Below are 17,081 nucleotides of genomic sequence, written 5' to 3'. Positions count from 1 at the left end.
GAAGAGCCAAAGAAAGTGGTACACCTACATAAATCATGTAGGGCCCCTGCAAACATGCAGAAGTGCCATAACACACCTTGGCATGTACTCAACTAACGTGTGAAGTAGTGCTGGAGGGAATTGACACCATGAATCCTGAGGGGCTGTCCATAAATCCATCTGCATGTTGCAGATATGCTCAATAATGTTCATGTCTAGGGAGTCTGGTGACCAGTGGAGGTGTTTAAACTCTGAAGAATGTTCCTGGAGCTAGTCCGTAGCAATTTTGCATGCGTGTGGTGTTGCATTGTCCTGCTGGAATTGCCCAAGTCCATTGAAATCCACAACGGACATGAAGGGATTCATGTGATCAGATGGGATGTTTATGTATATGTCATCTGTCAGAATCATAGATAGACATATCAGGTTCCCATATCAATCCAATGGCACATGACCCACACCATTATAGAGCCTCCACTAGCTCGAAAAATCACATGGTGATACGCAGAGTCCTTGAATTCATGAGGTTATCTCCATATCTGTACACATCCATCCACTCGATACAATATGAAATGAGATTCATCCAACTAGGCAACATGTTTTCAGTCATCAACAGTCCAATGCCGCTGTTGAGGGGCCCAGGCGAGGCATAAAGCTTTGTGACATGCAGTCATCAAGGGTACACAAGTAGGCATTCAGCTCTGAAAGCCTATATCGATGATGTTTCATTGAATGGTATGCATGCTGACACTTGTTGATGGCCCAGTGTCGAAATCTGCAGCAATTTTCAGAAGGGTTGCACTTCTGTCACATTGAACAATTCTCTTGAGTCATCACTGGTCCCCTTCTTGCAGGGCCTTTATCTGGCTGTAGCAATGTCAGGGATTTGATGTTTTACAAGATTCATTATATTTGCAGTATAATAGAGCTGCATCAAACCAGTCTCAGGACTGAAGACCACAACAACAACAACAACTTGTGAAATGGCCGTATGGGAAAGTCCCCGCTTCATCACTACCTCAGAGAAGCTGTGTCCCATCACTTGTTTGCTGACTGTAGTACCATGTTCAATCTCATTTAAATCTTGATAACCTGCCATTGTAGCAGCAGTAACCAATCTAACAACAGCACCAGACACTCTTTGTCTTATACAGGCATTGCTGACCACACCACCATATTTTGCCTATTTACATACCTCTGTGTTTGAATATGCAAGCCTATATCAGTTTCTTTGGCACTTCAGTGTTTATTGCCTATAGATAAATCTGTAAACATTATATTAAAGTCTGTTTCATAGTTAGTTTTCAGTTGATTTATTCCTTTGAAAAAGGTACAAGATTGAAACAAAACTTAAGAAATGAGGCTACATCCAAATGTCATCTCATGGGTGACACAAATGTTTCACAGTTAATTTTTCAACCCATACAAATGATAAGTAGCCAGGTTGTGGGTATACACCATGTGATCAAAAGTATCTGGACATCCCCAAAAACATATGTTTTTCATATTAGGTGCATTGTGCTGTGACCTACTGCCAGGTACTCCATATCAGAGACCTCAGTAGTCATTAGATATCATGAGAGAGCAAAATGGGGCACTCTGCAGAACTCCCGGACATTGAACGTGGTCAAGTGATTGGGTGGCACTTGTCTCATACATCTGTACATGAGATTTTCACGCTCCAAAACATCCCTAGGTCCATTGTTTCCAGTGTAATAGTGAAGTGGAAACGTGATGGGACATATACAGCACAAAAGCATACAGGCCGACCTCATCTGTTGACTGACAGAGACCACTGACAGTTGAAGAGAATCGTAATGTGTAATAGGTAGACATCTATCCAGACCATCACACAAGAATTCCAAACAGCATCAGGATCAACTGCAAGTACTATGACTGTTAAGTGGGGGGGGAAGAAAACTTGGATTTCATGGCTGAGCGGATGGCCATAAGCCACACATCAAGCCGGTAAATACAAAACGACGCAATGCTTGGTATAAGGAGAATAAACATTGGACAATTGAACAGCGGAAAAGCATTGTGTGGAGTGACAAATCATGATAAACAATGTGGAAATCCGATGGCAGGGTATGGGTATGGCAAATGCCTGGTAAATGTCATCAGCCAGTGTGTGTATTGCCAACAGTAAAATTTGGAGGCGGTGATGTTATGGTGTCATCATGTTTTTCATGTAGGGGTCCTGCACTCCTTGTTGTTTTGCATGGCACTATCACAGCACAGACCTACACTGATGTTTTAAGTACCTTCTTGCTTCCAACTGTTGAAGAGCAGTTTTGGGATGGCGATTGCATCTTTGAACAAGTTCCAGCACCTGTTCATAATTCACAGCCTGTGGCAGAGTGGTTACACAACAATAACATCCCTGTAATGGACTGGCCTGCGCAGAGTCCTCACCTGAATCCTGCAGGACACCTTTGGGATGTTTTGGAACCCTTACTTCATGGCAGGCCTCACCAGCCAACTTGATACCTCTCCTCAGTGCAGCCTTCCATGAAGGATGGGCTGCCACTCCCCAAGAAACCTTCCAGCACCTGATTGAACATACACCTGTAAGAGTGGAAGCTGTCATTAATGTAAAATGTGGGGAAACACTATGCTAATTCCAGTGTTACCAATGGAGGGTCCCATGAACCTGCAGTTCTACTACAACTCTTTAAAACTAATGTTAAATATCAGATCCTATGGCTTGATTTCTAGCTTATTTTCCAAGTGTATTGCAAATTGTTCTAACTGTTTCTATTAGAATTATACTTACCTTAGATTGAGGTGGTTATTAATGATCTTGCTTCAGAGCAGTGCATTTTTTAACTAGTTCATTTTTCATGGAGGAATTAAAAAGGTAGAACTTTATTTATGGCAAAAATTAACACACAATTTTGAAGTTTATTTTCCACTCTATTAATTAATACCAACAAAATACATTACTTTTTAAAGACTGAACTCTGAGAAAGACTGACTGACTGAACCATGTGGTCATTGTTGAGCAGTTCACATAATGTAACAATAATCAATGCATTTCATTATTGTCAATGTTACATTAATTAAATTACAGTAAAAATTGTTTACAACAGTTTCTTATCTTGTATAATAGTTTAAATCAATACTAATCTTGTGATATTATTAAGGTTTTGCGCTTAATGCTTTCATATGAAATTAAATGTTAACTTACAAACAAAGCTTTTTTATTGTGTCTTAATTGCTTTACAAATCCTCTTACTAACACATTTTCAGTGGTTGTATTTGTTGATCCTATTCCACACAAATTTATTTATTTATTTACTTTGTGTGAGTGTGTGTGTGTGTGTGCGTGTGTGTGTGTGTGAGGTGAATAAACATTAATGTTCAATCTTAGAGCTGTTGATAAGATGTTAATACTAGAATGTTTGGTAGAAAGTGAATATGCACCATAAGACTCAATTAGGGATTGAAACTTATGATAACATTACACAAAAATGAAAATGAAGTTCTCAATTAAATGTAAATATTTACCTTCATATGTCATGCTTTTACAACATCTTGTACTGTCTTTGATACACAAAAAATATAATATTCACAACAAAGATAATGTCTTCATTATTTAGGTATACAAAGTTGGTGACAGCCCAGTGAGAAAAGCAGGGATCACTGTTAATGTACCATATTTACTGTGGATGTCTGATGGTGAAAAGAGGGAGTTCCTTAAGATTATACAGTTTGAGGTAAGTACCTTCATTAATATCAGTATGTTTGTGCTATATAAATCCAAGAATAACTTTGGCTGTTATATACACTCCTGGAAATGGAAAAAAGAACACATTGACACCGGTGTGTCAGACCCACCATACTTGCTCCGGACACTGCGAGAGGGCTGTACAAGCAATGATCACACGCACGGCACAGCGGACACACCAGGAACCGCGGTGTTGGCCGTCGAATGGCGCTAGCTGCGCAGCATTTGTGCACCGCCGCCGTCAGTGTCAGCCAGTTTGCCGTGGCATACGGAGCTCCATCGCAGTCTTTAACACTGGTAGCATGCCGCGACAGCGTGGACGTGAACCGTATGTGCAGTTGACGGACTTTGAGCGAGGGCGTATAGTGGGCATGCGGGAGGCCGGGTGGACGTACCGCCGAATTGCTCAACACGTGGGGCGTGAGGTCTCCACAGTACATCGATGTTGTCGCCAGTGGTCGGCGGAAGGTGCACGTGCCCGTCGACCTGGGACCGGACCGCAGCGACGCACGGATGCACGCCAAGACCGTAGGATCCTACGCAGTGCCGTAGGGGACCGCACCGCCACTTCCCAGCAAATTAGGGACACTGTTGCTCCTGGGGTATCGGCGAGGACCATTCGCAACCGTCTCCATGAAGCTGGGCTACGGTCCCGCACACCGTTAGGCCGTCTTCCGCTCATGCCCCAACATCGTGCAGCCCACCTCCAGTGGTGTCGCGACAGGCGTGAATGGAGGGACGAATGGAGATGTGTCGTCTTCAGCGATGAGAGTCGCTTCTGCCTTGGTGCCAGTGATGGTCGTATGCGTGTTTGGCGCCGTGCAGGTGAGCACCACAATCAGGACTGCATACGACCGAGGCACAAAGGGCCAACACCCGGCATCATGGTGTGGGGAGCGATCTCCTACACTGGCCGTACACCACTGGTGATCATCGAGGGGACACTGAATAGTGCACGGTACATCCAAACCGTCATCAAACCCATCATTCTACCATTCCTAGACCGGCAAGGGAACTTGCTGTTCCAACAGGACAATGCACGTCCGCATGTATTCCGTGCCACCCAACGTGCTCTAGAAGGTGTAAGTCAACTACCCTGGCCAGCAAGATCTCCGGATCTGTCCCCCATTGAGCATGTTTGGGACTGGATGAAGCGTCGTCTCACGCGGTCTGCACGTCCAGCACGAACGCTGGTCCAACTGACGCGCCAGGTGGAAATGGCATGGCAAGCCGTTCCACAGGACTACATCCAGCATCTCTACGATCGTCTCCATGGGAGAATAGCAGCCTGCATTGCAGCGAAAGGTGGATATACACTGTACTAGTGCCGACATTGTGCATGCTCTGTTGCCTGTGTCTATGTGCCTGTGGTTCTGTCAGTGTGATCATGTGATGTATCTGACCCCAGGAATGTGTCAATAAAGTTTCCCCTTCCTGGGACAATGAATTCACGGTGTTCTTATTTCAATTTCCAGGAGTGTATTATAGAAGCATGTAAGGATAATCTCAATTAAAAATAATAGCTGTGAAATTAAGATTTAGAATATAAAATAATTAATATATTAAAAACAAAGATTTCACGACTTACTAAACGGGAAAGCGCTGGTAGATAGACACAATAAAAAAACACACACAAGCACACACACAATATTTCAAGCTTTCGCAACCAACGGTTTCTTCGTTAGGAAAGAGGGAAGGAGAGGGAAAGACAAAAGGATGTGGGTTTTAAGGGAGAGGGTAAGGAGTCATTCCAATCCCGGGAGCGGAAAGACTTACCTTAGGGGGAAAAAAGGACAGGTATACACTCGCACACACACACATATCCATCCACACATATACAGACACAAGCAGACATCTCCCTTAAAACCCACATACTTTTGTCTTTCCCTCTCCTTCCCTCTTTCCTGACGAAGCAACCGTTGGTTGCGAAAGCTTGAAATTTTGTGTGTGTGCTTCTGTGTTTTTTTATTGTGTCTATCTACCAGTGCTTTCCCGTTTGGTAAGTCATGGAATCTTTGTTTTTAATATATTTTTCCCATGTGGAACGTTTCTTTCTATTTTAAATAATTAATCTACTTTGAAATGGAAATGAGGTCCTATGATGTGTAATGTGAAATGAGTCCGAGGTACACTGAAAAGCTTGTTACAACATTTTATTCCACAATGCAACAAATAATTTACATCACATGAGTTGGATCAACAGTGAACCACAAATTCTAAAACTTAATCACTTACATACATTTCATGGCAATGGTAATGTGTTGTCAGTACAGATTTCATGTCTTACAATTAAAAAATATCACACTTAATTTAACAACCATATGGAAATGTTACAACTGCTACCATACAATCAATATACAAACTCAGTCCAAAAAAGAAGTCAGGCTAGGAATTTGCTTCAGATATGCAACACAAATAGTGGTTTTTACAGTTTTAAATTAGGTTCAGCATTTCTATAATGTTTCAAACATTTTACTAAACAAACATTTTTATCAGTGTCAATGGAAGTTCTGACATTTACAACAGAAAGTAAGTTTTAGACTTTTTTTATAGAATCTGAGTGACAATAATTCACAAAATTTCATAATTATTCCAAAAAATATTTAATATAGTTACATATGTAGATCATGTTGATGACTAATAGGTGTACACTGAATAATATCTGTGAGGTAAACTTTGTCTGAAGTATTTTAGCTGATAATAAAAAATGAGCAACTTGTAACATGATTTCATTATATGCTAGAATGTAACAATTTCAGATGTTCATAACAACTGACGCCTTTATTGCTTTAATGCATTCACAAGGTACATTCATTTGTATATTGTATTATCCTCTAGGTAGTGATTACTGGTAATGACATTTTAGTTATCTTATTAATTTGAATGTTGGTGGTTTCTTAGTCCTCAATGAGCTGAAGAATGTGGTACTGAACTGTTCAGTTTGCTATCAAAGTTGATCTGTTACATTCCACTCTGGTGTTCAACTCTCACAACTGCTATTATGTAGGAGGATGCTCAGACAGAAGTTAGAAACTTCTGCTGATATTATCTAAAATTTATACAAATTTATACAAGACCAAAGATCACTTTTTAGCATAATAAATTCAAAATGTATCACTCTGAATCACAGGTTACTTTTCAAGGTTGACAGTTGTGGAAAAAGTTAGGGGAGTGAAAAGTTGGAAAAGTGGATCACAGATCAAGAGAGACACTCAACCAGAGTACAGGTGTCACCATGTAGAAAATGCATTTTCCCTTCTCTCTTCCACAATACACCTCAGATAGACCCCATCACTATAAAATTTTCTAGCTTCTTTTCTAGCTTCTTCATAGTCAGGCTGAAAAAGGAAAATGATTGCTTAAGTAAGTTTTGTGTATATCATTTGGTTTTACTGGAAGGTAACAGCCTGGGCAGTAATTATTTAGTAATTATTGGCTAGCTATCTCTTACTTTCCTTTTTTTTGTGCAGTCATATTCTTGGCTAAGAATACTGGCTTTGGTGTCTGTAGTCTTCTGTGATTTTTATTGTTTTTCTTCCAAATTTTTGCTTTTTAGAGTAGATCTGAAACTGAGAAATAATTATTATGCCATTCTTGAAGTTTTAAGCACATATCAGCTCAATCTCCACAAAGTTGAACTATGCTATTCTTGCTATGAACACATTTGAATACTTGACTTGAAATCTGCAGTGCAGTGTGTGGCTAGCATAACTCAGCATGACTTATTTTGATTTATTGATCCATTTCATCTACAGCTGCACAATGTGCAAGAGATATTTGGATTTTTTTGTTAATATTAACAGTTTTACATATAATATACCTTTGTACATAATAACACACATTAATATATCAATTAATGATGAATACTTAAATAAATGTTGTTATGCTATACACAGAGAGATAAAATACAAATGTTCTTCCGAATGAGACTACATGATGAAATATAAATAATTTCTCTTGTAAATGGTGCCTGCAGTTCAGTATGCAATATCAGGACAATTTTGAAGCTTATTGATTACTAAATAATGTAGCTGACACACCAAATATTGACTTTTACTGTTTATTACAACATTAAAACTGTGATAAGGACATGCACAGAGTTGATGGCACAAAAACTGATCCAGCACTGCCACAGCATGGCTTCTACTGCATGGATTACTTAAAATGACAATAATGGAGAGTACATAGATGGTGATTGTTGAATTTTATGAATTAGAATCAAGTTTTCGCTGATATGAATGGTTAATTGTTGAGACAATTTTTTATACAGAGTAATAGTTTAGCAGATTTACACTACCTGTTTCTTATGGATATACAGATCTTGTTGAGTAAACAATGAATTATGTCAAATTGTTGAAAATGTAAATTATTTTTAATTATATGATTTCTGATATTCCTAACATGTTTTCAGTAGTATTTCATTTGGTGCTTCAAAAATAACTATTGCTTTTTTGCATGAAAATTTGAGGAGTCATAATGTTCATGTACATCATTTTGAGCATTACTTGTACAAGATTGACTCAAATGACAAATATATGAAGAAATAAAACATTTGTTTGCATTAAAATTCTGATTATGATCATTAGCAATAGTATATATTAAAATTACAATGAAAATCAGCTAGCTGTATTTCAAAGTATTTGTTTTCTGGAAATGACATTCATATAAAACAGATACTTGATTGTTACCTATGTACACAATGACCAATATGGAGTTCTGTAATTTGTAGCTGGCATATTATCAAAGTATTCTGATATGTTGTCCCATGATGCCATATTACACAGTTTTATTATTTAGACAATGAAAGGCCTTTGCACGACCACAGAAGATATTATAAACATGACATGACTTTTCTTTCTCATCTCTACTAGAAATGAGCTTGTGAGATTATACATTGTATTCCTGATAGAGCAACCTTTACAGAAGCCAGATTGAGATGTCCTTAAATTGTTGTGCTCAGAATGATTCTATAATACACTGTTGTACCTTCTTATATATTTTTGAGGACACAGGAAGGATGAAGAGTGATCTGTAATTAGTGGTCTGGTGCTTATCTCCACCAAGAATTTAATGTTTTGATTGTAGTATTGTCACAGCCAGAAGAATTACTGTTTCTCAGTGACCTAATGAATTTGCAATCTCTCTAACTAATTGTTTGGCAAAATTAATGTCTGATGGTCGAGTGTGGCATGCATATTTAAGTAAATCTAACAGATCTGCCTTAGATGACTGTCTCATATTCCTGGGCTTTCAGCTTCTTTTAAAGGATTTATTGAATTTATTGATCAATGATTTGATTTGCCTTACAAAATTTATTCATTCATGGCTAATAATTTTCCATATATCTGTTCTTGGACTTCTGAATTTATTGTGTATAGTTCATAATGGAAGAAAGAAACATCAGAGTTTAACATTCAGCCAACTGTGCAACCATTAGAGGTGGAGCATGTGAAGAAAACAGTTCCTGGAGATTTACTGTGACTGTGAATTTGTATTCATAAAATGTTTAAAGAAAAACAGCATGAAGTAAATTAATATTGCATAAACCCCAAGGACCCATTTTACTTCCCGAAACTTCAAAAGCAAACCTCTATATGAGAAGTTTACCAATCCTGCTAAAATTCTGATAATAATATCCTTTGTTAACAGAAAACAGTAAAACTCTCTGAAGTTAATTTGCTAAATAAGGACACAGTATAGTGTAATTTTGCTTACCAGTAACAGTTAAACCCAGATAAATTTGCATCTAAACATGAATGAATGGAAATTTGGCATTAAGTGGCATGTAAACAAAGATCACATACTTTGACAGCTGTTAGAGTCAAAGTTCCCTCTCATACATTATCTTGAACCAGTGCCGAATAAGCTACTTCTTTGTAGTTGGTCGCTGTAAATAACTTCAATGGCACATGCCTCAACTTACACACATGCCTCAACTTACACATCTAGCCACATTTCACAGTACAACACATAAATTCTCCTGCCTAAACAACTGTATTTACCCCTCAAAGCACACCCCTCAAAAGATGTACACAATGCATGCAACAGCTAGTACAAATGCACCAAAAAGTAAAACCAAATAAAAGAATGGCAGTAACTACTGTTAGTGGTGGGGTCAACAATCATTGAAGGTGAACAGTCTTTACAATACACTACTATACTTTTATTTACAGAGTGAAACATTAAGGAATTGTCTGTTACAAAACAGAAAGAAATTAAATTGGTTACAGTTGTGAGTTTCTCTAGAGAGCAATGGTTTTGAGTCTTATCTGTTCTGGATCGGTATGATGTGACGATAGCAGCAGAAGCAATTTGAAGTTGCTGATATGAATCCCATAAGTTCATCTAGTCATGTCCTTGGCATTAATAATCCTCTTTCCTTACATCTGGTTTTGGCTAGCAGTGATAATAAGTTTGTAGCAACCGTTTGTCTTAGGCCAGAACAGAGTAACTGTTTATGCAGCACTTGAAGGTAATATTAGTTCAGCTGAAGCTTTCACACACAATAGTTTAGCACAGTCCACACATTGTGTTTAAATTAACATTCTATCTGCTATAATTGGCCAACTGCAAAGTTAGACAGTCCATCTGCTGTTAATATTCATGGTTCACGATAACACTGTTCCAGCAAAAACAGTCACTTACGTAGCAACACAGTTTACGGTTTCCACATTGGCAGTTAGTGTTTTAGCATACATCACACATCATAGTAAAGAAAATGAGCAATATTACAATTCATAGTTTATGTAATACAGTTCAATTCTAAACCAATGGCAATACTGACTGTTCATGAGTGCATTGTCTCTGCCACAAGTTTCATTGTGCAAAAACCAATAGCATACGTGTAATACAATGTTTGTTTAGTATTTCCATCATAAAATCACATTTAAAACCACATCTAACACACTAATGTCTGGTATTAACATCGGGCACCATTACTACTGCCATGCTGATGAGTCACCTGCGACTGTCTGCCCCACACTGTTCAACTCGACAACTATTGATAACTCTCTCGCTCCACTGTTCTTACAACACTTCTGCCCATTGCGTTCTATTTCACACAATACATTTAATAAAACTATTTGACATATCATCAGAAAAAATCTAAGTCTTTATATAAGGAACTCGTACATAAAACAGCAAAGTAAACATATTCACACTTCATTTTCTACACTATATCATCATCATCATTTTGGACAGTTTCCAGCCACTGGCTGGGTCTGTCAGGAACACAAGCCTTTCCATCGTGTTCTGTCTTTCCACCATTCCCCCTCTTCCACCTTCGTCCAGTTCTCTCCTCTTCTCGTCACACATTCCTTCACTCCCTTCACCCATCTGTCTCTTGGTCTTCCCCTGGGCCTCTTCCCCTCCAGTTGCAGATCAAACACCCTCTTTGGAATTCTTCCCTCATCCATTCTCTTCATGTGTCCATACCACTGCAGTCTTTATTTTTCTATCCTGTCCTGTACTGGTTCCTCCTTTAGTCTTTCCCTCACATACACATTTCGCAATCTGTCTCATCTTGTTACACTCAACCTGCTCCTCTGGAACTTCATTTCACTAGCTTGTATTCTACTTTTGTCGCTTTTGTGCATTACCCATGTCTCACTTCCGTATGCCAATATGGGAACAAAGTAGGTTCGGTATATAATTCCCTTGGATTTCTGTGGCACCTCCTTGCTCCAAATAAGCCCCCTAATGCATTTGAAGAACTGCCCTGCTTTTCTGCACCTTTCATTTATTTCCATTGCGTTTTCCCCCTTACTTTCAATCATGCTTCCCAGGTACTTGAAGTTCTCTACCACTTGTAGTTTTTCCCCTCCACAAGTTATATCCACATTTGGCCTATTCTTCTTCCTTGTTGTGACAATTATTTCACTTTTCTTTGCAGAGAAATGCATTCCATATTGTGCTGCCGTTGCCTCCCATACATCTAACTGCTCTTGCACCTCCTTCTCGCAATTTTCCCATAACATCAGGTCATCGGCAAAAAGCACTGCTTTCATTTTATGATCTCCAATTGCATCTGATACTTGCTGTAGGATTTCATCCATAACAATAATAAACAATAATGGCGAAAGTGCACTTCCCTGTCGCAGCCCATTTTCCAGCTTGAACCATGCAGTACGTTCCCTCCCCACTTTCACACAACTCTCACTTCCCTCATACATTTTTCTGACTTTTCGTGTTATCTCTTCATCTATCCCTTTTGCGTTCAGCACATCCCAGAGCTTGTCCCTATAGATACTGTCATACGCCTTCTCAATATCTAAAAAGGCCATGGTTAAGTCCTTCCCGTACTTATAGTGCCTTTCCTGCAGTTGCCTTACCGCAAATATGAAGTCCGTTGTTGATCTTCCCGGTCTGAAACCATACTGCTCCTCTTGCAGTCTATTTTCAATACTGCTTCTTATTCTCTTCTCCAGGATCTTTTCATAGATTTTTCCATGGTGGCATAGCAGGGTGATTCCTCTGTAGTTCTCACATCTCCTTTTATCCCCTTTCTTGAAGATTGGGACTATAATTCCTTTCTTCCAATCCTCAGGAATTCTGTTCTCCTTCCACACCACCCTCAGCACTCTGTATAGCCACTGGGTTCCTACTTCTCCTGCTGCTCGTATCATATCCACTGTTACTTCGTCCCAACCTGGTGCCTTGCCCCCTTTCATCCTCTTTACGGCTTCTTCCACTTCATTCCAAGTTAGATCATCAATTTCCCCACTATTATAATCGTCTGCTGCCTTAGGCTATCCATCGCTGTTAGTTACCCGCTTGACGGCATTCAACAGATCTTCAAAGTACTCCTTCCAAATCTTTTTGAGCTCATGCATTTCCTCCACAACTCTTCCATTATTATCCATGATCCTCAGGCACTCGCTTCTGTCTTTCCTCTTATTTCTTACCATGGTGTAAAGTACTTTTTTGTTCCCTTCACTGTCCTCTTCTAACATTCTTGTCCATTTTTCCATCCACTTCTTCTTCTCCGCCCTTACTATGGTCTGTGCCGCTTTCTTGCTTCCCTTATATTTTACCCTAGCTTCCTCTGTTCGGGTCTGGAACCATTCTCTGAAGGCTTTGTTCTTTCGAAGTACTGCCTCTTTACATATGTTGTTCCACCATGGGGTTTCCTTACTTCTCCTCTTTGTGCTAGTTCTTCCGCACGCAGTCACAGCTGCCTCAACTAGAGCCCTCTTAAAATCTCCCCATTCTTCTTCCACTGTTCTCTGATCTTCCTTTGGCAGCTTCTTCCTGATCAGTGTCTGGTACTGGGTCCTCCGTTCATCCTCTTTCAGCATCCATGTCTTCAACCTTTTCTCCTGTATGTCTGTTGCCCTCCTATCTTTTTTCTCTCTCAGGGTGGCTACCAACAGCCGATGGGCACTGTCTAAGGCCTCAGATGGAATGACCTTAACATCTGTGAGGCTGCTCATCATCTGCCTGTCCACTAGTACATAGTCTACTACTGAAGTTTGGGACCAGTCTCCACTGTACCAAGTTATTTTGTGGCTATTTCTCTTCTTGTACCAGGAATTTGCGATCGCCAGCCCATTCCTCTTGCAGAATTCCAGCAACAATTTTCCTTCTCTATTTCGGTTCCCCCAGCCCTCTGGTCCCATTATCTCCTCGAATCCTTTCCTGTCTGTGCCAACATGTACATTGAGGTCCCCTATTATAATCTGATTACCTCCATTTAGCTGCTTTTGCATGTCATCTTCAAATTCCTCCTTCTCCTTTTTTGTACACCCCACCTGTGGGGCATATGCTTGGATGATTTCAATGCTTTTTCCTTTCACTCGTACTCTGGCTTTTATCATTCGATCATTGATACCTTCCACCTCCTCCTGCAGACCCTCTCTGACCACTATTGCCACTCCATTTCTTCCCCTCTCATTCCCTATCCAGTACAGTTTACATCCTTTACTTAGTGGTTTTTCACCAACTCCTCTCCACCTAGTCTCAGCAAGTCCCAAGATGTCCAATTTCCTCCTTTCCATCATTTCTACAATTTCTTCTAACTTCCCAGTTAGAGTCCTTACGTTTAAGGTGCCCAGTCGTAAACCATCTAGTAATCCTTTTCCATTGCTTTCTACACTATATAACCGAATGAAAAATATTCTACATCATCAAAACTATATCTATGAAGTACAAGGCAGCAAAAGAAAGGAAAAAAAAATATATCTCATTATTAGTCATAGAATCACATGTGCCCCCCCCCCCATTTTATCATGAGATTTTCCCAAGAATCTCTCAAGATAAAATGCCCTTGACACATGTGAGTCACATCTACCTAAAACTAGTTATGGTCTTTGATTATGTCCTCGACACATGTGAGTCCCATCTACCTAAAACTAGTTATAGTCTTTGATTATGTCAATTTAAATTTTAAAATTACCTTTCACAACATATAGCCTCAATAATCCAATATATCATGATGAAGTATGAAATTTACCCAATAATAATGAAAGAGTGTATTACAAACCTCTTATAGAATAATATCAAAAGTTCCACAATTAAACATGTCATTGGGCTTGTGACTCCAAAAAGAGTAACAAGAAATGTCTGCATTATTACAAATATTCGAGCAAAATAATTAATAACCATAAATTTACATTGTAAAACTGAAGACATATCCAATCAGTTCTCTACCTACAATACATGTTACACTACACTTTAATCACACCTTGAGTGTCTTTACTATGCTTCACATGAATGACTCTATATCAGCGAGTCTCATTTATTGCTTTTGTCTGTATACTTGAATGTTCTGTCATTAAATCCCTTTACAAATAGTCATTGCATGTGTTTTTTTTTGTTTTTTTTTTCATAAGTTGCTGCTTCATAAGTTGCTGCTTCTCATCACATGCTGTAACAACTCAAACTCTATTATTAAATTACTAATTACTAATTAAATATCCCATCACATTTACAAACCACTCACCCTATCTGTCAGCTTACTTTTTCATTATTCCAAATCACAGTACTACAAAATCCCACACGCAAGAACTCCTCTTTAACCATTTCTTTCGATTAAGTCATCAATATTGGAATTAAGTCCTCCACCTAGATTCTGAGTACTGCCTTCAAGTACCCATTCATCAAATTTATCTTCTTGTCTTTCAAAGCAAAATTATACACTCGGCCTCTACTCATTCATCCTATATCCCAAATATTACTCTCAACAACAATTCCCATCTTGTTCACACTCACAATTTTTGTGACTTTAGTATAATATGGTTTCAAATCTACTATATTCTTAAGACCAAATTTCTTCTTTGACTTTGGGTAAACTAAATAGAATGCATTCGGGTCTGGTATACTTATTACCTCAAATGGACTCTTATACACATAAAAAAATGTGAAATCTTATCACTTATCTCTTTTGATTTTTCATATGTCTTCACTAAGACTAGATCTTCTACTTTAATACCAACCTTCTTTATTTTCTCATCATGTCGCCTCCTCCTTTCCTCCAACTTCTTTTCTACCGATTCTTTCATTCTTTTCTTTTCCTCACCCCAACTGAATTCCTCTCTGTGGGGAAAAGACAATTTCTCCTCAACAAAACCCAAAAATCTCTTTCCCTTCATAATTTCATAAGGAGTAAATCCCGTTACATCATGACTTACAGCTTTCATTACATCCTCAATATTTTCCACAATATCTCCTCACGAACTATGGTTATTGCTATAATATGTATGACACAGTCAGCCCATTTCCCTCATGTAACATCCCGCAAGATTTCCTGTTGGATGGTAAGTTGGCATATATATTACTGTTATTCCATGGTTGGCAAGGCCTTCCTTCTACTTCTTACTTGTAAACTGTGACCAGTTATCAGGAAATATGGCCTTCAGTTTACCGTATTTACTCGAATCTAAGCCGCACTTTTTTTCCGATTTTTGTAATCCAAAAAACCGCCTGCGGCTTAGAATCGAGTGCAAAGTAAGCGGAAGTTCTGAAAAATGTTTGTAGGTGCCGCCACAACTAACTTCTACTGTCGAATATATGTGCATGCTTTGCAGGCACCGCCAGTAAATAAATTTAAAAAAAAGTGGAAGACGAGATTTTTTATCCGCCCCGAGTTTCGACCACTACATTTTCATACATTACCCAACGAAGTAGATACAAATTCCGTATTACTCATCTTCAAAAGTAGCAGCATTTCAATGTACTACGAAAATCCGACTGGCAAGACTGTTTGGGATGTTTGTGAATCTGGCCAACTCTACCTTCTGAATGTTTCCTACCTGTGAGAAGAGATGGTTGCTAATAGGAATTTTTATGAATTGTGAATCACATGCAGTATTCTCTTCACCATAAGAATAATGCTAATATAAACATTTTGCCTTGTATTCTTTCGTGTTTGCTGCCTAATAAACTACGAAACTAGAGTGAGACAACAGCAAACACGGAAGAATATACATATCATGTCATGTTTATATTCGTATTATTCTTATGCCTAATAGTGATACAGTCAGAAATGAAGCACGGGAATTGACTAGATTTTTAAATCTAAGATGACTCTAATTTCTGTGCAGAATGTAACGTACTACAGAGGCGTCTACAAAGATTTTCAGAGAAAAATTTTCGCTGAACTCTCGTTCAGAACATCTTCTATCATACGCAGTCTATTATTTGGTTCTTGTTGATCATTATCAAAGAAAGCATTAGTGTAAGTAACAACAAATAGCAGTCTCTTGCCATTGTTTCGCTAATGAGACGATTCCTCTCTTTTTTTTATTGTAAGCAGCGGTAGCGCGCACAAAAGCAAGGCATGCCGCTAGCGGCGACTGGTCGTAAACACTCATTATCAGAATGCAACAAACAATGCATGACACAGTACAGTAATGCATTTTCAGCTTAGAGTGACACGTAAAGATCTATAACAAAGATAACGGCACTTATCAGATCAAAGAAAAATAAGCAATCAATTCAAACCAAACGAAGCACGTGAAAAAAGAAGGGTACCCGTATAAATACGGACGTAGCGCCTGACGCATTGCAATGGCTACCTGGTAAAGCTTAACTGCGAAGCTTAAGACTCGAACCAAACTACTGTAGCTGTATCGTCATTCATTCGACCTAAATTGTGTCTCATATTACAATGGACCAATTTTGTTTCGATCTGGAGGTGCGGCCTAAAACTTTTCTCTCCCCTTGAATTTCGAGTCTCAAATTTCAGGTGCGGCTTAGATTCGGGAAATTGTTTTTTCCTTGATTTCGAGTCTCATTTTTCAGGTGCGGCTTAGATTCGAGTGCGGCTTAGATTCGAATAAATACGGTAATAAAATTTATGAAATAGTCCTCTCCTAATTTAGTCAAGATCACTTTGCCAGTTGATTTACACTAAGGATAGAGTTTTATAAATTTA

The 17,081-nt window shown here is 38.8% G+C and overlaps 1 protein-coding gene across 3 annotated transcripts in view; it reads left to right on the top strand.

Moving 5' to 3' along the window:
• The window catches only part of LOC126480903 (integrin alpha-4-like), a 582,211-nt gene that overhangs the window by 444,461 nt on the left and 120,669 nt on the right, over nucleotides 1–17,081 (top strand). For all 3 annotated transcript variants that reach the window (XM_050104300.1, XM_050104298.1, XM_050104299.1), the window contains exon 19: nucleotides 3,582–3,698. In XM_050104300.1, the coding sequence (XP_049960257.1) occupies nucleotides 3,582–3,698 (117 nt within the window). The remainder of the gene's footprint in view (nucleotides 1–3,581; nucleotides 3,699–17,081) is intronic.

Source organism: Schistocerca serialis, chromosome 5, assembly GCF_023864345.2.
Source record: "Schistocerca serialis cubense isolate TAMUIC-IGC-003099 chromosome 5, iqSchSeri2.2, whole genome shotgun sequence".
Classification (NCBI taxonomy): domain Eukaryota; kingdom Metazoa; phylum Arthropoda; class Insecta; order Orthoptera; family Acrididae; genus Schistocerca; species Schistocerca serialis.
Note: the sequence above shows the minus strand (reverse complement) of the source record. Positions and strands in the feature narration are given on the sequence as shown.